Here is a 21,168-nt window from a genome sequence, read left to right as displayed (position 1 = left end):
ATCATTAATTAAATATATGAAAGTTACACAAGACAACAATAAAGAAGAATTTATGGATTTGACATTGTGATCGGTGATCGGCAATATCGGGGTCGGCAGATACTGCTTTTGGTGATCGGTGATCGGTGATCAAAATCCTGATCGTGCATCTCTAGTAAATAGTATCTGTATTGTTGAACCCAATTCCCAGAAGTTGGTGGAGATCAAATTGGAGGTTAAAGATAGTTGTAGATAGTTGATGTGTGTTTATGAAAGAGGCAATATTGCTAGGCAAATGTTTGCTACAGCTAAATCAACAGAACAAATGTTGGCAATTCATGTTTCTGCAAAGCACAGAAAATGTCTTCACGTTACTAAGTTTCTGAAGGAACTCTCAATTTCATGTTGTGCATGTGGGCTGGATAGGTTCAGGCACCACTAGTAAAAGGGTCAGGATCATGTTTTGGCTTTAAATACCTGCTTTGGTCACCACAAACACAGCTGGAGATGTCCAGAGGTCTACTTCAACATATCAGGTGGCTTCACTCTTACAAATGTTGAAATGCAGATGCAGTCGCCGGCTCTGCAGCCTTTTTGCCCCAGTTTAATTCCATCACCATCTCCTCCACCTCCCAATAAGACAGTCGAATCATAGACATGTAATATAAACATATTATAAGATGTATGGTATGTATGTATTGTGAGAAGTGCCAATATGGTTCCAATGACAAGTATAAATGTGAAAAGATTAGTGTTCTGCAGAAACGATTGCTGCCAACATTTCAGTTTTTCCACAGGGCTGGTTTGGTGAGCTTTTTTTAATTATTCTTCGGGCATGTTGGAGGGATGACAGGTAATGAGCAGGAGAGAGCAAAACAGAGGTCCATGGCTGGATTCGAACCACAGACTTTTACATTTATTTTTGGTGTTTTAAACTCTGAGTCACTTGAGTCCACCAGTCATATCAACTTATGTACTAATGTCAAAAACAGCAGAGAGCCTCAACCCTTTGAGGACTGTGACAACTGTTACTATAACTACTACTTCAAATAATATAAATAACAACAGTTAATATTAATACATGCTTTTTAAAGATTATAGGTGAATACATTCTCTTATATCTGACAGTTCAATGCAATTAGCTTAGCCTAGCCTATATAATTTATCATCTTTCCAACATTTTTCCAACCAGGGTTTGGTTCCGCACATCGCTCTGTTGGGATCAGGTGGAGGTCAGAGGGCAGCCGTGGGTCTGGTGGGTTCCCTCTATCAAATGGAAGAAGAAGGTCTGTTGGACACTCTGCTCTACCTTGGAGGAGTTTCTGGCTCAACATGGTAACAATGCTCACAGTTAACACACATGAGCATGAGTTTGTGTATGAATGATTGAATAACTCCCTCAACAGCTACCAGACAGGTACGTTTGGAAAATAGACTAATGACGACTTATAAGAAGTGAATCGTACAATATTAGTGTTTTGTGCCAAGTGACTGAACTTGTATTTGTCAGGTGTAACGTGAGGTGAAAAGAACTAGCAGCATGTGACTAGTTAACAGGTGCTCCAGGGTAGCTGATTAGCTCAGCTCCATATGACTTTTTATCAAGGGTTTAGGTTACATTTTGACATTGGTGGGGACATAGCCAGTTACATTACAGTGTTATAGCCTATGTTGAGGTCTCACCTGTAACTCCTCTTAAAGAAGATCAGTAGTATTAACTAGGCCTACTTTTAATATTACAACTAGCTAACACATAAAATGAAATTAACCACCATGTCCTTATTTAAGTTCACCTGCTGCTGTGACCCTGCCACTCCACTCTGTCTGATAAAGGGGATGGCTGTGTTGCTTCTTTTGTCAGCTGACAAAGTAACAAATCAATCGCCATTGAGAGTGAGAAAACGGTTGGAAACAATGTTTTGCATTCATTAGCGGTAGCCTTTGAGGGGGAACTATGTTCCACAGGTGACATACATTTTGTTTGGTGAAATAGCTTCTAATGTCTTCCACCTTTCTTTTCTTACCTGACATCCTCGGACATGCGTTGCACGAAAACAGTGTTGACCTCCTCTTGTTAACACTGGCAAAGCCTGCAAGTGAAACAACTTTGACAGCCTACAGGGAGCTAAGCCAATCAAAAAACAGACCTGTCTCAAAGACGTATTTGGTGGGAAAGGATTTAACCCTTTGTGTGCCGCATGAGGTACATTTTCCTTTAACCTTAATATTGTTGTGGACATTTCAGCCATCGTTTTAGATTGGTATGGACATGTCCATATGGTCCATACGGTCCATACGCAATTCTATGCCAATGGTTGTTATGATGTACCAGAGCTGAGTGTTTCTACTGATGTTCACGAGAGAAAAGTTCACAATTTCTTCACCACTCATCATGCAGCTCATTAGCTTTCCACGCTGTTTTTGAAGCATTGTTTTTATCTGCTGCCCGTTTGCCCTGTTGAAGTTAGTGCATTACTCTGTGAATACAAACTCAACACTTCCTGTATCCATTTGAAATTTAAAGCCCACTAGTGTTTCAGTAGACAGAAATGTTGCAGGAATGGAAGACTCATTCAATTGCGAGATTCACATAAGTAGGTCGCTTGAACACCGCCTCTGCCATCCGTTCTCATATTGTTTTAATGTAAAGAAGAAGAAGAAGAAGAAGAAGTAAAGTTCAGTTTAACTGTTGAGAGGAATAAATACACAATGTGTCCACAGTTTCCTTAAAGGACTGTTGTGCTGCTGCCATTCATGGGCACTCATTATGTTCTTCATGGGATCGGTTGAGTCACCTGTGACAGCTGCTGGTGAAATACAGTGTTACCTGTCTGGTCTGGTCCAGTATTAAGACTCCAATCAAAGTAGTTTGGACTGTTTTTAGTTGGCCCAGTATTCACTTCTGAAGATTATTTTCTACAGCATTTCTGTTTTATTGTGAAGAGAGACAGAGTATGACCTAGAGAACTCAGGACAGAAGGTCTTACTGGTACAGTGATTGCAATGACACATACTGATCAACGAGGTTATGATGTTGACACATCAGCTTACTGGTGATCACACTCTGTGTTTCATTAACACTGATGTTAAAAAGCTGGGAGTGGCCACAGTTGCAGATATCTTTTTAATCCCCTTATCTCAAGTCACAGGTTAATTATCTCATTATTCTACGACAACCAAGATGAAAACAAGTGTAATGTGTTTCTGTCATCATGATCTATCAACAAGATAATCATGTCATTTTTTTTTTCCTCAAGAAAACATGAAGAGTCTGAAGCCATATGAGCAGCTCTGTGAGGCTCTGTTCTAAATGCTAATATCATGCTAACAAACTGACTGTGACAATATTAATGTCATGGACATGGGAACGAGGGGTGCTGAGGGGGCTGCAGCACCACTTGTGAAACAACAGTTAACCTGTTCACACCCACCTATTTTCGGTAATTTTCGCCTATTTAGCATACCCAAATGGAAAAGCGTATAACACAATAACTACAAGTCCTAAATGACATCAGTTCAAACATGGCTCTAAAACATTTTATTTTGTCTTCGAAAATAATAGGTCATATTTGAATAACAATAACTATGATGTGCTTTATGGCATATGGCAATATACCACATACCTTCTACATCTTGTCAACTACACCTGGATTAAATTTTAGACTTCTAGGCCTAACCTTATGGGAGTTATGGAGTTTTTAGTTTGTGGTGTCACTGGCGTCCACGAACCTCTCCAAAACGTCTCCAAATGGCCAAATTGTGCCAAATGCTTTTACTCACTTCTGTGACACTGGAAACATTACTGAAGCATTTTGGTGACTATAAAACCTTTCTCCATGATTCAAAACATAATTTTTTCACACATTCATTTGATGGGTGGTTGGAGGGGTTTCCACACGCTTCTAGGTGGCCATATTGAGATATTGTCATGTGACAAGACACTACAGAATAGTAACCATTATACAAAAATGACAGACTATACTGAACTGAATTTCAAACAAGGATTTTATTATCTTTCAATATACTATTACTGTATGTACAACTGTGCTAATATCAACAAAATATGAACAATGAATGAACTATATACAACAAATATAGAATATGAACTAAATATGAACAATATACAAAAACTCTAAAATGTGTATAAAAGTAAAAAGTAGTGGAAAATGTATAAGAAAACTTGTCTACAAAAATGACGTATATACAACTGTACTGTAAATATAAACATAAAAAGTGCGCTGTGATGCGCAGTGGACATTTTGGGCCATTCTACATTCCATTCTGTGTGTACCACTCATTGAAACAGTCCCTTGTGGCAACAAAACACAAGGGAACATCACACGTTGAACAGCCAACTGGTGTCTTTTTGTGGCAGAGTGTGCAGAGCCATCTGCCGACACTGCCTGCATCCCGCTTAGCCACATTTTGTCCCTCTGTGAAATAATGCAGCTTGTGGGATGCTGCTGGGTTTGGGGGTGCAGTGATACATGAGGTGGATGGCTGGGATGTTGATGCGGGTCTTTGGTCCGCAAGCTCCTCAATAAGGGCCTGACGGAACTCTTTCTGCGTCATTGACCCACTCTGACACTGCTGGTACAGGTACTGGTGGATGCAGAAGAGGATCGTTGGCGCTTCTGACGACCGCCTTCAGCAGGAGAGGGGGTTGGGCATCTGACTGTCTCACTTTAAGGTTCCCAATCCATGTCACTGTCTTCAGACTGTGACCTACAAAACACAATGCAATGCACAAATGTTACCAAATATAATGAAAAAATATATAAATGCAATTCAATGGGGTGTTATTTACATGGGAAACAAATAAACACAGATATATGATATTACATATTACACAAAAACATCAGGAAAATAACTGTACATAAACAGAATAATTGAATTGGGGGAATATTCCCAGTGTCTGGTCAGTGAAAAAGATCTAGTTCAATTTGTTTACAAGCTTGATAAAAAAAATCTAAATAAAAGGGAATTAGAGGCTCAAAATGAATTACATTATAGAATAGAATAACAAGGATTACATAGTTGAGTAGTTGAGTAGCTAGCTAGCTAGCTAGGCTTAGCTAGGCTAATTAGGCCCTGGGGCGCTAACCATTTAGCATCATTTATGAAATGCTAATGTATACTGTACTGTTCACTGTAAGCATAAAAACCCCCCACCCACTAACTTTCAGTCAAATTTCACTCATGGCAAAATAAATAAATCAAACATCAACAAAGATAACGTTACTCACCGATCTAAGATGTCGTCGAGTCCCTGAGCAAACATCTCCTCTCTCTCAGAGTCTGCTCACTATCTTCACTTTCATCAGATGATGCCATGATCAATTCCAGGTCTTGTTCCCGGACAAATTTAGTTTTCTTTGTGGCTTTCGCCATTGTAAACTCTGAAAATTCCCGTACATGAAAATTTAAATGTCCAAAGGTCCCTTTACCGTGCGTCTGCTGCGTAAAGTGAGCCTGCTAGTCGCCAGACGCAGCAATACCCCTCGGCTCATACATAACTGACCTGGGCATGCCTACCCTCGTTGGAAAGGTAAAATAATTGGCTATACCAAGGCAGCAAAAAACAGTGAACATAGCCTATTGGTCCTTCAAACAGGCAGCGCGCGATCTACTGAACAGAAAAAGATGGGGACACTTTTATTTTGTAGCCAGCAAAGTGATGAAAACAAGCATACCCAACAACACCACCATACTAGATAACAGTTCGAGTAGGCCACTCGGAACAAGTGTGTTTTCAGGCTAGATTTAAAGTGGACACTGTCAGAAGTGTGAATGTCTGGTGAGAGAGAGTTCCAGAAGCTGGGGGCAGATCGACTGAAAGCTCTTGACCCCATGGTGGTTAGGTTGGGAGATGGGGTAAAGAGCTGGATGGTAGAAGAGGATCGGAGAGTGCGGGAGGGTGTGTGATTATGGATCAGTTCAGCGAGTTATGATGGTGCCAGGTTATGAAGGATCTTGAAACGTGAGGAGCAGAATCTCAAAATCAATGCAGGATTTGATAGGGAGCCAATGGAGTTGCTGCAGGGCTGGAGTGATGTGTTCAGCTGAGGGTGTTCTGGTGATGATACGGGCAGCTGCGTTCTGGACCAGTTGGAGATTATGGAGTGGAGAGCTGTCGGTGGTAGAGTGGAAGTAGGCTTGGTGGAGATATAAAGCTGGGTATCGTCAGCATAACAGTGGAATTGGATATGAAATTTCCTGAGAATGTGTCCAAGGAGCAGAAGGTAAATAGTGAACAGGAAGGGGCCAAGGAGAAAGCCCTGGGGAACAATGCAGGAGACTGGAGAGGAGCAGGATCTTAGGTTCTTGAGTTGGACAAATTGTGTGCGACCAGTAAGATAGGATTTCAGCCAAGCCAGAGGGATGTCAGTGATTCCGATGGAGGCCAGCCTGTCCAGGAAGATGTCAGGAGAGACAGTGTCGAAGGCTGTGCTGAGGTCGAGGAGAAGCAGGATGGAGAGTAAACCAGAGTCAGATGCCATCAACAGGTCATTTGTGATTTTCACGAGGGCTGTCTCAATGCTGTGAAGGGGACGAAAGCCAGACTGAAATTGTTCAGAGGTTGTGGTGAGATAGATGGGTAGTTGAGCTGCAACAGTTTTTTCGAGTATTTTGGAGATAAATGGCAAGTTTGAAATGGGACGAAATTTGTTCAAATCATTCGGATCTGCACCGGGTTTCTTGATAAATTTGGCATTGAAGAAGGTCATAAAGTTATCGCACTGTGCAACAATGAGTAGGTGAGGTGGTAGGGCATCAGGTGGTTTCAGGATATTGTTGATGGTCTAGAATAGGGCTCTAGTGTTCCCATCAGCTGTTCTGATTAAGGTTGAGTAGTTGGTAGTTTTTTGTTCTATATCCATGATTCCCACCAAGCTTGCTTTTAATTTCATTTTCCAAACTCTATAGTTGTTGTATAGTTAAGCTGTCTTAACATGTCTGAAACATTCTCTTCTTCAGTCCTGCTCTCATTTACAGACATGTATCTGTCAACATGCAACTGGCTACCAACAACAAAAATACTGAATAGAATTTTTTAAATGTAGCATCTTTATATAGACATAAGGTCAGCCTGTGATATATTTCTGTCCGAAGGTGGGATTTTTACTAATTCAAAGTCTTTGTTTAGCATGTCAGCAAGCTCACATTACAAGGAAAAAGAAACAGAGGAGGGTAAGGGACATTTTGGGTGAAAATGATATGATATAAATCAGCCTCACCCTTAACACGTCAAATACAGCAGCATGGTCAGTGACCCTGTGCTTCTAAGTTTGACACTGTAGAAATCCTATGGCATCACTTCTTGAAGCGCCCTTGTAATGCAGCGGTATAATGACAGAGAACAGTCTGACTCAGTGTTCAGTTGGGGTGGTTGGATGGGTCATACACTGGACTTCTGGTGAACTGCATTGTGTGTGAGAGAGACAAAGCTGATTTGTTTTTAACTTTGGCAACAAAGTTTGTTGTAGACCTCTCTTGTAAAGATACTCTGGTTCTCACCCCTTTATTACCTACCTAACATTTAGCCTACATGGCAATCCATATATTACAGTATTTCTTCAATCATACATGAAGTGTTTTATTCTGGACCAAAGCAGTGGACCAACCCAGAATTTATTTACTTACATGAAGGAATGCTTAACTTTTCTCCATGACAGTTTGACCCATGTGTGCCTGTCTCCTCTGGCAGGTCCATGTCCTCCCTGTACAGTGACCCGGAGTGGAGCACCAACCTGGACAGAGCAGTGTCCAGGCTGTCAGGTCCTGGGGTGGAGATGGAGCTGGCTCTGGCCTGGTTGGATGAGAGGTCAAAGGAGGAGAACTTCTCTCTCACTGATGTTTGGGGGGTTTTGACCTCTGCTGGGATCATGAAACAGGTACCAGGACCAGTGTTGGGTAACATTACTTTAAAAAGTAACTCATTACGTTACAAGATACTGCCATTAAAAAGTGTTACCGTTCTGTGTTTTTTACTGAGTCAAGCTAACAGTGAAACCTCTTTGTGAAATAATGGGGATATTTCCACTAAGTTAATGCTGTCCACTCTGCCATCTCACTATACTCAATTAGTGAGCTATGCATGCATACTGACATAACTGTAGCTTTACCTTCAGCAGCAACCTGCTGGGCAGCAGGAGAGAAAAAGAAACAGTGCAAATGCTCTATTGATTTTATTTTTTATTTGTGGTGACAAAAGGAATGGGAAATGACAGCATTTTTTGAAAAATTAAAAAAAGGATTGCTTGATTTGCAGAACTAATGCATTACGTTACAACAGAAAAGTAATCTGAGGCCTGTAACGGATACTTTCTAACAAGTTAATTTTATTCTGAGTATTTCCCATTTGAAACGCAACACACTGTGTATTAAGTATTCTATATGTGGTCCATCAGAGATATAACTTGTGTTTCATCAGATGGACCTAAGGCGTTTCTCTGATGAGGCCAGCAGAAATGCCTCTAACCCTTACCCAATCTACTGCGCCATAGAGAAGCATTGCTTTTCTAATGGGCCAATAGAAGGTACACACACATTAGGACTAGCAGTACATACAGTAGTGAGCTACTGACTTGTATTATGTGTAAAGTTGGCCCTCTGTCTGTCAGGAAAATGGTTCGAGGTGAGCCCTCATCAGGCCGGCTTCCCCGAGTTGGGTGTCTTTATTGAGACTTCTCTGCTGGGCAGCAGGTTCCAGGGTGGAAAGCTGCTGGAACAGAAGCCAGAGATGGACATGGTCCAACTACAAGGTGTGTGTTCACAGGCTGAGCAAGCTGTTTGATGGCAGCAGTAGAATGGTAACTACAGCTTTAAGTAAACACCTGGAAAACAAGGCTGCAGTGGTGCGTTTTTTGTGAAGTCATTTTAGTATTTACAGTTTTTACATCAACAATAGTTTCCACATTCATGTTTAAAGTGAAAGGGGTCACTGTCGTATCAAACCCACACTGATAAACCCACTGCACACTACCTGTTCAGCAACATGGACAAAGACAAAGTTAATGATTGATGGATTAACTTAATAGAGTATTTGCATCTAAAGAGACAGATATTTTCCCAGGAGTTGGTGGAGACCAACACAGAGCTAAAACAAGAGTAAAGATTGGATTTTGGGGGATTTGTCAGGGCAAAAAACAACATGAAGCACAAACATGTAGGAAGATGCAGAAAGCTCAACATCCAAATATGTTTTGTGCATGTTTCAGGGGCCAGTTGGGTCACAGAAGAGACCATAAACTACATGTGATATCCATAAATATTGTATCTTGGGGGCTGCACCGATATTTATAAAGATAATATTATAATAGGTTCTGTAGTCTGAACCAGGACAGCAAACTTTTTTTTCCGCCCACATTTCAGATGAAGTGCACATAGACACATTCCATTGTTCTACCTTCCAAAATAAAAGCTCTAGATAAGCACTGCATAACTGCTTATCACCTTTTACTAACAGCTACTCAATAAAATAGCTTACAAATATCATATTAATTTGCGCATAATTATGTTTTCATAAGTAACCTTAAGTTTAAATTATTTGCAGTGATACTAAAATAATGACAGTTATCCTGACATATTTGCCAAAATTGCTCTTTTAATAATGTTTTCTATTTGTTTGCAATCTGCTGTCATCTGTTGTCTTTGGAGGCACTGCAGCTGCTTGATCTCACTGCTAACAAACTATGCTAATGGCGTGGTATGTTGAGTCTGCAACGCTGCAGCAGGACCCCTCTCGTCTGCTAGATGTGAATAGACAGCTAACCAGCCGACTATAAGATAAGAATGTAGGAGATACACTACTTAATAATAAAGGTAATTAATCACTGGCGATTAATAATACATTCATAAATGGGGCACCACCTCCATTGTTTAACTATTTGAATAATCCGGAGGAAATTACTCAAATACCAATTGTACAAGTTTGGCTTGAACAGTTCAACTCAACTTCAAATCAGTTTATTCAATTTCAAAATCTATATTCAATCTCATATTCTGCAGCAGTGCTTTCTTTACACACATCTATCAGTTCTCCACGTTAAAATTGACTTGCATAGACAACGACAAACCATTATATATGTTTATAACTAAATAATTCAGGGTAAAATAAATGAATTGACAATTTAGATGAACAACAACAGAGAACAGATAATGTAGAGATGGTAATGAGAAAAGTAATGGTGAAATTAAAGGTCGGGTATTTATATATTAAATATTATAGGAGTAAATTTTATATTACGGGTTGTGAATTACTAAAAGAAAGTCTCCGATGACGTGTTTATAGCAAGAAAAACATCATCCTCCTGCTCGGTGGAGAGGTGAGGGGCTTTCAGGCCCATATGCTGTAAAGAGCAGTCCATTTGGGTGAAAGGTAATCAAACAGGACCCCTTTGAGATGCAGACAAAAGGGCTTGTGTTCCTACAAGAACAATATGTTGGTGATGTTATGCTGTGCCTACGTGGCAAAAGATAACAATAATGCAGCCTTAAAAGGATGAGTATGGTTGAGAGTTTCAAAACAGATGAAAACCTCCTCAAGGGGCGCCGTTTAGCTCAGTTGGTAGAGCGGGCGTCCCATGTGCTGAGGCTCTGCAGCGGAACCGGGTTCAACTCCCGGCCTCAGTCCCTTTGCTGCTAGTCACTCACCCTTTCTCCAACCCTGTTTCCTGTCACCCTCTTCAGCTGTACTGTCAATAAAAGCCATAAAGGCCAAAAAAAAAAGAAGCCTCCTCAAGCCAGTCAGTGGTGCACAGCAAAATATTGAAGGAAAATGTTGATCATGCATGCACTGTATTCCTCATTGTAATCACACTCTGTGTGTGTGCTGAAACTATGCAGGTGTTTTTGGTTGTGCGTTGGCTCATGAAGAGGTTATCAGAGAGTTCATCCCTCCCTGGCTGGATGGTAATCCCCTTTTCACATTTCTACACTTACTAAACACATCTTTAGAAGCTGCAGGGATAAATCTGTTGAGGTGGAAAAGTCGTCACAACTTCATGGTTACATACTTGCTCTTTGTGTGTGTGTGTGTGTGTGTGTGTGTGTGTGTGTGTTTGTGTGCATCAGTGCCTGGGCAAATAGACTTTGCAGCAGAAGAGTACCTACGTGTGTACAATGCCCTTCACAAACTAGTTGCCCTGACCAGAAGCACCAGTAAGGACCCTGCTTCTTTGTCTGACCTGGACAAACTGCAGAAAATACTAGAAGGTATTGATGATGATGATGATGATGATGGTGATCAGATGGTTAATTATAAATTTGAGCACCTCAATCACATTTGTTCATTAAATCTTGTTTTGGTCGCTGCAAGCTAATTCACAAGACTGCAGCACTCAACATTGATACTCATCAATGTTTCAGTTTTCCTCCCATATCAAATATTTTGTGTCTGTGATGAAATAATGACACAGCAGATGTCTGATTCAAAATGCCACAGTGTCCATGGGAGTTTTATCTTTTGCAGACAAGGTAAATCGTAACGAGTCTGCATGGCAGCAGTCAAGGAGTATGGAGGAAAGAAAAACTCTTTCTAAGCACTGGAGTTTGGAGCTGCTGGCAGTGGTGGAGACCTGGAGCCAGGATCTGGAAGAGGGAGCTTTTAAAACACATGGTCAGTGTATGGCAGATAAACAGCCAGACTGGTCAGTGTTGTAGACACAAAACACATACCCATTTTGCTTAAATTACATTAATACATGTTTGTGTATTTTTCTTTCCATCTGTTCCCCTCAGTCTCTCGGCTTATTCAGACAGTCCTTCCTCTGATTCTGAAGTGGGAGTGGGGAACAACTGCAAACTTCCTGTACCAATACCAAGGTGAGGAGACAGACCTTATAAGTCGTCATCACAATTAAAGGGGCTCTAGGTAAGAATTTTGTAGCAATTTACATTTATCTAGACTATATGTGTGATGACTGTACGGTAATGTGAACAATGAGACCTTCCCTCTCTCTGTCAGCTGACTATACAGCTTTTCTCTTTTTTTAAGTAATGTGCTTATTCGCCCTCTTCTCAAGAGGAAAAAAAGACTGTTAACAGTCTTGTGTCTGTGCAGTAATTATAAATTAAGCTCAAGTTAACTTAAACAGGAAACGGAGGGAAAGCTAGCCAAACAAAACAAACCTACCAGCACCTCTAAAAGGTTCAAAGCCTCATTCATTTGTCACTTAACACCAGAGCTGTAGTAAGGTTCTAGGTCCCTTTATGTTTCGTAATAAAAAAAAACGAACAAACAATTTTTTACTTGAGTGTTGATGATGCTTGGGGACAGAAGCTGCTCTGTAGTTTGGTGGTAGCAGCAGATACTTCTGTATCTGTTGTCAGATGTCAGCAGGGTGAACAAACTGTGTCTGGGTGGGTGTTTTTTTGGGTACACTTCACTGATGTCACTGATGCTCTGTAGATGGAACCAGTGATTTTCTGGTGGTTTTAATCACCAAGCCTTTAGTGGGTGTAAAGTAGTGGATGGCATTGCACATAATTTGAAAGATGTGATAATGTGCATGATGAGGAGTAGTTAATTATACTGGCTGTTCTGCATCTAAATTTGACATTAGACACTGACGTTATACTCTTTACAAGCAAATATCTAGAATAATGACTTATTTGTGACAACAGTGATGGTGTATATAGTGAATAGACAATAGTGTATCATTATGTTTGGTTATAATGTTACAACTTAATCTCCCCAATAATTAAAGGATGATAATTGTCTCTACTGACAGTTTCACCACTCAGTGTCACTGTTGTTATTTTACACTAGCTGTGTATTAAGATTGTGTAAAATAGCAACAGTGACACTGAGTGGTGAAACAGTCAGTACAGACAATTATCATTGTCTGACTGTGTCGAATGTACTAATTGTAATTGTGAAATGCCCTAAATGTAAATGTAATGTTAGATTTTTTTTAAGCTGTACGCCTATTTGCTATTAAAGTAAATCAACAAGTTAAAATAAGTTTGTTTGAAGGTCTAACATTGTGTTGCTGGGCAGAGCACAGCGTTCCACCTTGCCTCCAACTGAAGGATAGATTCCACCTGTTAGACGCCGGGCTGCTGATTAATGTAGCCTACCCTTCATTTCTGGGAGACAAGAGGGACATCGACCTCCTCATCGCACCAGAGTACAGTGCTGGAAACATGTTTGAGGTACTGCAAAGTGTGTTGTAGTGTTCTCACCACATACAGTATATGACATATTAATAAATGCTCATTAGAAGGGGCATAACCTTCATCAATTGATTAATCCATTAATTAAATAATTAGGAGGAAAACAAATACGTATAAAAAAGGTATATCTAAAAGTTATATATTTTGCTTACACTGACTTCTATGTCGGTCATAAATGAAAACAAAAATACAGTGTCTTGTGAAAGTATTCCCCCCTTGGCATTCTTTCTATTTTGCTGCCTTACAACGTGGAATTTTGGGGGAGGGGGGGTATCAATACTTTTTACCTTTTAGATCACTGTTAATACTTACACTTTACCATGAACTGAAATGTATTTGGGATTACTTTTGTTCCTTTTGAACACTTTCACCCTTTAAACATCACAAACACAAATCACTCTTTGTCTTAACTTGAAATATCAAAAGCATTCAATAACCACACCTGTTTTATGAAAAAGTGTGAGTTATTTACTTTGAAAAATATGAACTCACTGGTTAAATGTTTCTTGCAATGGTCTTATCAAATGCTTTACAACTCACAATATTAAGTGCATTCACGAACACATTTAAAACACATGGGCCCAAAGAAAATAAAATAGCCGGCAATAAATTGCCTAAATGAAATAGCCCAGTTCAAAGTTGCAGGCCTGAAGGTAGCTCCTGTACGTTGTAGCCTTAAAGAAAATGGCTGCTTCACCATGAAGGCAAACAACAAACACTGGTACCGTCATTCAATTGAGTTAGCCTCCCGCGCTCAGAAGCAGGAGGAGAGATGAAGAGAAGACTCACACTGCTGACGATATCAACCAAGTCCACCACTTGACAACGCTGTCCGGCTCCATCTGGGTCTCTGTGTCTGTCGTCGGTCTCACAGCTCCACACCGGCTCCACTCATCAAGTTTGCTCGTTGCTAGCTTGTTAGCAAAGTCTGTGAACACACCGCTATCCGCTAGGTCAGCTGCTAACTCAAACTCCTTAATGTCTTCTAGTGCTGAGTAGTCCACTCAAACATAGAACCCTGCCACCATTCAACACCTGGTCGAACACCTTCACTCAAACTGGCGTAGACATTAACTAGAAGGTTCGTCTTTTTACTTTACAGCAGACGACCTGCATCACTCGGTTTTTTCCACTCTTTCTCTCACTCCCTGGTCAGCTCTGTTCATCCCGCCCCCTGGTCCTTTGACCTCAAATGAGACTGGTCCAGGAATGCGAAAGGTCCTGACATAACATAAAATCACCAAAGGTCCAAGAATAACAAATTCACAAAACATTTGTACAGCTATTCCGTTCCTATTCTTACATGTACATTCAAAGCATTTTAGCATGTATAACACAACCAACAATTAACATTTTTAAATGCTTAATTTTATGAAACCTTACATTGTACCTGAACATTACCCAATATTAATTACTCTCATTGAGCAACATTATAACTTCACTGCTGGTCAATGAATTTTAATATTTTAACCTTAAATGCTACTTATTACCCCATGAACTCATTTATTAAATTTCATTATCTTTATCTTTGAATGCATTTCGACAGGGTTACATAAGGTCTGGGCTTTGACCTGGCCACTCCATTGTGTTGCCTTAGCAGTGTGTTAAGGCTTATTGTCCTGCTGGAAGGTGAACCTCCATCCCAGACTCAAATCTCTGGCAGACTCAAACAGGTTTCCCTCAATAATTTATCTGTATTTTCCGACAGCGTTGGATGGTGTTCTCAGCGCGATGAGAGGTGTTAGGTTTTTACCAGACACAGCGTTGCTTGGACAAAAAGTTCTTTTTTTAAATTTTATTTAATGTAAAAATAAATTAATGAATTAATAAAAATAAAAATAATGCTGATAACAATAGGACCCTGGATATGGTATACAGTATATACATGCCCAAATGGACACAGATACACATACATACACACAAATATACATGCACACACTCGCTTTAATTAAATACATATTTAAAACAGTTATAACATTAATGCATTTCAAGGGCGTTTCTCAGGACATTATATGACACCACATGGACATGCTACTTTCTCAAAGCCTCCTCCTGCTGTAGCATGTTACCAACACTAGCATCATGTCTTAAAAAACGTATAAAAGGTCTCCAGATGTCATCAAAAACATGTTGCTTCCGTCTAATAATGTATGTTATCTTTTCCATTGTCATGTTCAATGCCATCTCTTTGATCCACCTTCCAATTCTTGGTCCATCAACATTTTTCCAATTAAGGGGATACCCAAAAGAAAAAACTTGGGGTCCAGCGGTAACTTCTTAGCTAATATCTGATCAATCATATTGACAATATTTGCCAGAAAGGTTTCACTTTCACACATTCCCATACGCAATGGTACATCGTTCCTCTTGCTTCATTGCACTTAATACATGTATCAGGGATGTTATCGTTAAACTTGTGCAATTTGACTGGGGTTATGTATGTATGCATCAGCCATTTATACTGAACAAGTTTTAGGTTGCTGTTTATTGTTTGTTTCTGAGCTTTCATACATGCCCCTTAGTCTTATAGTGATATTGCGTCACCTATATCTTCCATCCACAGTCTCAGCTTATGTTTTGAAGATTCATCAGACCCGGATATAAGCAAATTATACAGGGATGAAAGTAAACCTTTACCATAACAATTTACTATAATTGCTGTCTCTAATAAGGAAGTAATAGGTATGTCCAATGAATAGTATTGAGGTGATGATATAACATCTCTAATTTGAAGATATTTAAAGAAATGCATTTTATATTATGCAAGCATAGGCGTTTCCTAGGACCAGCGGTGCTAGGAACCCTATTGTAATTGTAAAGATTTTTAGGGCCCGAGCAGGTAGACCTGCGAGGTCCCTATTGTAATTGGAAGGAAAGAAATTTTCTTCTCCAAGTTTGACTGCAGTTTTGGATGCCTGAACATACCCGAAAACTCACCAAATTTGGAATATACGTCACATCCGGCGAAAATTACGATCTTGCATTGTCACTGGACGTGGTCGTGGCCTGTGGGCCCCGTAGCGCCCCCTAATGTTCTTCCCTGCCTTCCACATGTGCATAGACGAACGAAATTCGGCACACAGATTCCTCATGACCAGACACACAAAAAAGTCTGGGGGGCCCATACTGTCACTCCAACAGGAAGTCAGCCATTTTGATGTGTGGCGGCATTTTTGTCCAATTCATGCCTACTTTGAAAACTATCTTGTCCTAGAGCTTAAACACCACAGTCTTCAAATTAACTCAATTATCATCTTCATGCCTTGAAGAACAAAAGTTATGGAAATCATTCGGCTGCGTCAAACTTTAGTGGGCGGGGCGGTGGAAACCATTTTTTCCTCACGCCGTCAAGCATCAAGGCTTTATAACTTCAACATACAATTTCCTATCCACACCAAACTGCTCATAAGTGTAGAGGCTGTCTCCCCGAATAAATCTCAGCATCAATACTTAGTCGGCCATTTGCTTTTGGCCGCCATTTTGAAATATTGCCCATCTTCGTACTTAAATTATCTCCTCCTACAGATGTAACACCACCGACTTCACAGTCACTCAGTATGATCCTCTGACGTTGAAAATGAAAAGTTATGGAAATCTTTATCCTACGTCATACCTGCTGGCCGCAGTGGAGCGGTCAATTCAAATCCTTCGCCGTAAAGCATCATGTCCTCGTAACTTCTTCATACAATTTCCTATCTCGGCCAAATCTCTCAGGAATGCAGAGGGAGTCGCCCTGAACAGATCTGTGCTGTCATGGGGCGTGGTCGTGACCTGCGGGCTCTGTAGCGCCCCCTATTGTTCAGCCCCGCCTCCCACAAGTGCGTAGAAGAAAGAAATTCAATATGCAGATTCCTCATGACCAGACGCACAAAAAACCCTCTTGGACCGATACCTTCACTCCAACAGGAAGTCAGCCATTTTTGATGTGTGGCGGCATTTTTGTCCAAATCATGCCTACTTTGAAAATTATCTTGTCCTAGAGCTTAAACACCACAGTCTGCACATTCACTCAATTATCATCTTCATGCCTTGAAGAACAAAAGTTATGGAAGTCATTCAGCTGCGACATACTTTAGTGGGCGGGGCGGTGGAAACCATTTTTTCCCCTCGCGGTCAAACATCAGGCTTTATAACTTTAACATACAATTTCCTATCCACACCAAACTGCTCATAAGTGTAGAGGCTGTCTCCCCGAATAAATCTCATCATCAATACTAAGTCGGCCATTTTGCTTTTGGCCGCCATTTTGAAATATTGCCCATCTTCGTACTTAAATTATCTCCTCCTACAGATGTAACACCACCGACTTCACAGTCACTCAGTATGATCCTCTGACCTTGAAGATGAAAAGTTATGGAAATCTTTATCCTACGTCATACCTGCTGGCCATGGCGGTGCCCGCCATAAAAATCCTTCGTCATGAAGCATCGAGTCCTAATAACTTCTTCATACAATTTCCTATCTCGGCCAAATCTCTCAGGAATCTAGAGGGAGTCGCCATGAATAGATCTGTGCATCAATACTGTGTCATATCCATAGCGCCACCCACTGGACACAGGAAGTCAGACAAACATCATCCGATTGACATGACGTTCACTGCTTGTTTTCTCCCCGTCATGAAATGCTTGTAACAGGTGAGCGCGCAGTCCGACAACGCTGCAGCCCGACACGCGCGGACTGCAAGGGCCCGTTCATCACTGCTTGCAGTTTTAATTATTTTCATTTTTCTCCGGCTAAAAGTGGTGCTGCAGGCTAAACCGTGCAAGGGAGGGCGGTGCAATTTGGAGGGTTAGTCCAGACTCCTGCGAATATCTCAGACACAAAAAACTACATATATCCGCCTGCAGGGGCGCTATAACCTAGGCCAACATGTTTTTGCCTTTAACTCCCAAACTGTATGTCGTACATTCAAAAACCTTGTATCCCCAGATTCCCTCAATGGAGCTGAATCACTTTGCGATCGGCCACGCCCACTTCCGGTTAGAAAGTTTTTTTTCCGCAAAATCGCAAAAACTGGAAAACCTACTTGGGATTGGGATTTTGTCCGATCTGCGTGAAATAACACTGTCCAGCTCACAGGCACTGGGTGCTGGTAGGAGATGGGACTGCCCTCCTGAACTTTCCCAAATGCTGAGTCAACCAGTGGGACATCAGCACTGATTCCCATGGTGGTGATGAGTGGTGCGATGTCCGCTGAAAAGTCCTCATAAACCTCAGCCACTTTAAGGACATCAGGATCAGGCAGCTCCAAATCAATTCATTTACACAATTCAGCTCTGACTAAAAAAACATATACTGTAAATTCACATAGCAAGTCCTTGTTTAATGTGGTTTTATAGCACTCATAGACTTACCATAATTCTTGGCTTGTGCCAGCGTTGTTCCGTCTCTGTACAACTCAGGACTGGGGGAACAGCAGCAATGTTCAGCTGAGAGTAGTGTGTGGTCTGGTACAGCAGTGCAACATTATGGTTGCACAGTGCTGTTCCAGCCACACATGAACACTCTGCATCAGTCATCTGCACAGGGGAGGAGTCCTCAAGGACAATCTTGGGAAAAAAAAGCGTTATCATGTTAGAGTCATAAAGCAGATATTAACACATCAGCTTAAATATTACACAGAAAAAGAGAAATGAGAAACTTGATCAGATTGTTTTGAGTAACTGTGTAGGCTCATCAAATTATCAATAACATCACAAAAAGAGAGTAGTATATTTCTCTTTTGTTTTTGGAACATTGCAATGTAAGGAAATTAAAATAGGTAAGTCTGAGATGTCTATAATGTTAGCGTCTTAATTTACTTAAACCTACGTTCAAATATAGTTTGTCCAACAGTACTGAACAGCATGCAGGTAAATGAAACTCAACATACAAAGAACAGCCACCACAACCAGTTTCTGGGGTTTTCGTGAAGGCTAAATATTTGAATGCTACCCTTACGAGACAGGTGCCTATCTTATCTTACCTACTTCAGCCGTTAATGTTATAGAGTTCCAGAACCTATCCTAGCCACTTCAAATCCCCAGAAAAGGTTGGAGCAGAACTGATGAACAACTGAACTATCTTCTATCTTCCTACTCTGAGGTTGTGAGGTTTCTCATGTTTCCTCATAGACCTGTGGCAGGTTGCTCGGACGCTCACTCTCCCTGTCCGTTGATCTTTATTTGATACTTGGGAAAATATCAAGTTATCATCAACAAACTTAAAACTGGGTCATAGTAGTCACATAGTTGTCAAAATAACCAACGTTAGATAGCACATTTAGCTGGTTAGCAAGCTAGCTAATCCTCTGTACTGTTTATGTTAGGTAACGTTAGCTATTAAGCTAGTAAGTTAGCTTACCTTCGTAATTGTCAATGTACGTGGAAATGTACATTTTGAAGCCTTTCTCTCGCTTACTCCTTGGCGCTGATGTCGCAGCTTGAATGATGCGGTGAACATCGTTTATTGTTAAACTTGGAAGATCCTGGAGACAGCGCGTGTAGAAAGTCATGTTTCTATATTCTGGACACACTGGCCGGCGTCGAAACCGGAAATGCATGTCCCCACCGTCCTCAAACCGGAAGTTGTAGATCGTCTCCTATGCAACTAGCCAATATCCCACAGCTTGTTGGAAATGCAGATGGCAGCGTGTTAGTCGAGACCTTCGACTGGCAGAAGCATCTGAGTCCCAAGTTCCCGAAAGCTACCACAGATCAAGAGTTATCAGCACTTCAGGTATTTATATTGAAACTTTCACATTGTGTACATATAAAAAATAATTTCATGGACATGATAGTGTTTTATGAGAAAATAGCTAGCCATGTTTAAAGTGCCCTGTTATGTGCTTATTCTGTCACAGCTTTGATGCGAAGAGACCAGGTGTGGTGCTTGCAAGAACTCACTGTGATGCAGAACCTGTCGCATTCCAGCTACGGTGCCATTTAGCGGTTCTGCCCCCTGTTGACAGTCTTCCTGTCCTTGCCCCACCTGGACTGAACATTGACAGGCAGACCTATCTTTATGAAAAAATCAGGCCTTTCTGTGCTGACGAGGCAAGAGACATCACATGCCCAGCGCCAAGGGTCACAGCACAGAAGAGTATGCAGAAGAGGATGCAGATGTGATATCATCAAATAATTGGACTCTCCTTCCCACCTTCTCCAAAATGTGCTGATCAGCCATAGGAGCTAATTCAGCAACAGACTGATCCATCTACACTGCACTTCTAAATTTCAATTGCAATGTAATTTCACTTATAGAGCACCAAAACAATACACATGTCTCATGGCGCTTTACAGAGTGTTAAACAGATGTGGTTGTAGATGTGTAGATGTGGTTTATACCTTGGATTATGGCACAAGGGATTGTAACATCTTATCCTGTGTATTAATTAATGATATTCAGGGGCTTTTTGTAATAAAAGCATTTCCATTTCAACATAGTACCTTCTAATTCTGATCAGTCCACAAAAGTGCTTAAGAAAAATAACACTACATCAACATTAACTACATGACAACTGCTTTTGATAACCATTGTTCAAACCACTACAATACTTTCTGCCCTGCAGGCTAACAGATACCAGATGTCACTGAATGAATGTTGGGGGTAGGGCTTATCTAAATGAGATGCAAATGAGCACCATTGTGTTAACTAGCCAGGGGGTGAGAATTTCCTGCTGTGAGAATTGCAAATGTTCTAGGGCTGTTTTCTCCCTAAAGGCTTTTGAGATGTGCATACATTCAAATGGCCACAACTTATTCAAATATTATCAGATTTCCATGTGTTAGACATCATTGGAAAGCTAGAATTTGTAAATAACTCAAAATGCCGCTCGGGAGACTTGTTGCTGGTTTTCTCATGGCTGGTCACATTTGCCAGGCTCGAGTCGTTGATGGAGTGGGGGGTTTTGGGCTTGTAGTTGGTTATCTGTCTGAGCCCCTCTCAGACAGAACCAGTCGTTGGCTAAGAACTGTTGTTTAAGTTTCTCAGAGTACTGTCATTTAGCTTCTCTCACCGCCTTCCTAAATG

At 40.8% G+C, this 21,168-nt stretch overlaps 1 protein-coding gene and 1 long non-coding RNA gene across 4 annotated transcripts in view; both read left to right on the top strand.

Moving 5' to 3' along the window:
* LOC115595921 (cytosolic phospholipase A2 gamma-like) overlaps positions 1 to 21,168 on the top strand; it is a 48,911-nt gene that overhangs the window by 13,216 nt on the left and 14,527 nt on the right. For 2 of the 3 annotated variants that reach the window (XM_030440771.1, XM_030440769.1), the window contains 9 exons: positions 1,172 to 1,314; positions 7,688 to 7,874; positions 8,414 to 8,519; positions 8,604 to 8,744; positions 10,828 to 10,893; positions 11,056 to 11,196; positions 11,453 to 11,599; positions 11,722 to 11,805; positions 12,959 to 13,137. In XM_030440771.1, coding sequence (XP_030296631.1) covers positions 1,172 to 1,314; positions 7,688 to 7,874; positions 8,414 to 8,519; positions 8,604 to 8,744; positions 10,828 to 10,893; positions 11,056 to 11,196; positions 11,453 to 11,599; positions 11,722 to 11,805; positions 12,959 to 13,137 — 1,194 coding nt within the window. The remainder of the gene's footprint in view (positions 1 to 1,171; positions 1,315 to 7,687; positions 7,875 to 8,413; positions 8,520 to 8,603; positions 8,745 to 10,827; positions 10,894 to 11,055; positions 11,197 to 11,452; positions 11,600 to 11,721; positions 11,806 to 12,958; positions 13,138 to 21,168) is intronic. The other variant, XM_030440770.1, reaches the window with a different exon arrangement.
* Positions 19,649 to 20,581, top strand: LOC115595922 (uncharacterized). The gene is made up of 2 exons (XR_003986826.1): positions 19,649 to 19,875; positions 20,000 to 20,581. It is a non-coding gene; the product is annotated as an uncharacterized LOC115595922 (long non-coding RNA).

This window comes from Sparus aurata, chromosome 14, assembly GCF_900880675.1.
Source record: "Sparus aurata chromosome 14, fSpaAur1.1, whole genome shotgun sequence".
NCBI classification, from domain to species: Eukaryota; Metazoa; Chordata; class Actinopteri; order Spariformes; family Sparidae; genus Sparus; species Sparus aurata.
This window is presented reverse-complemented; position numbering and strand designations above follow the sequence as displayed.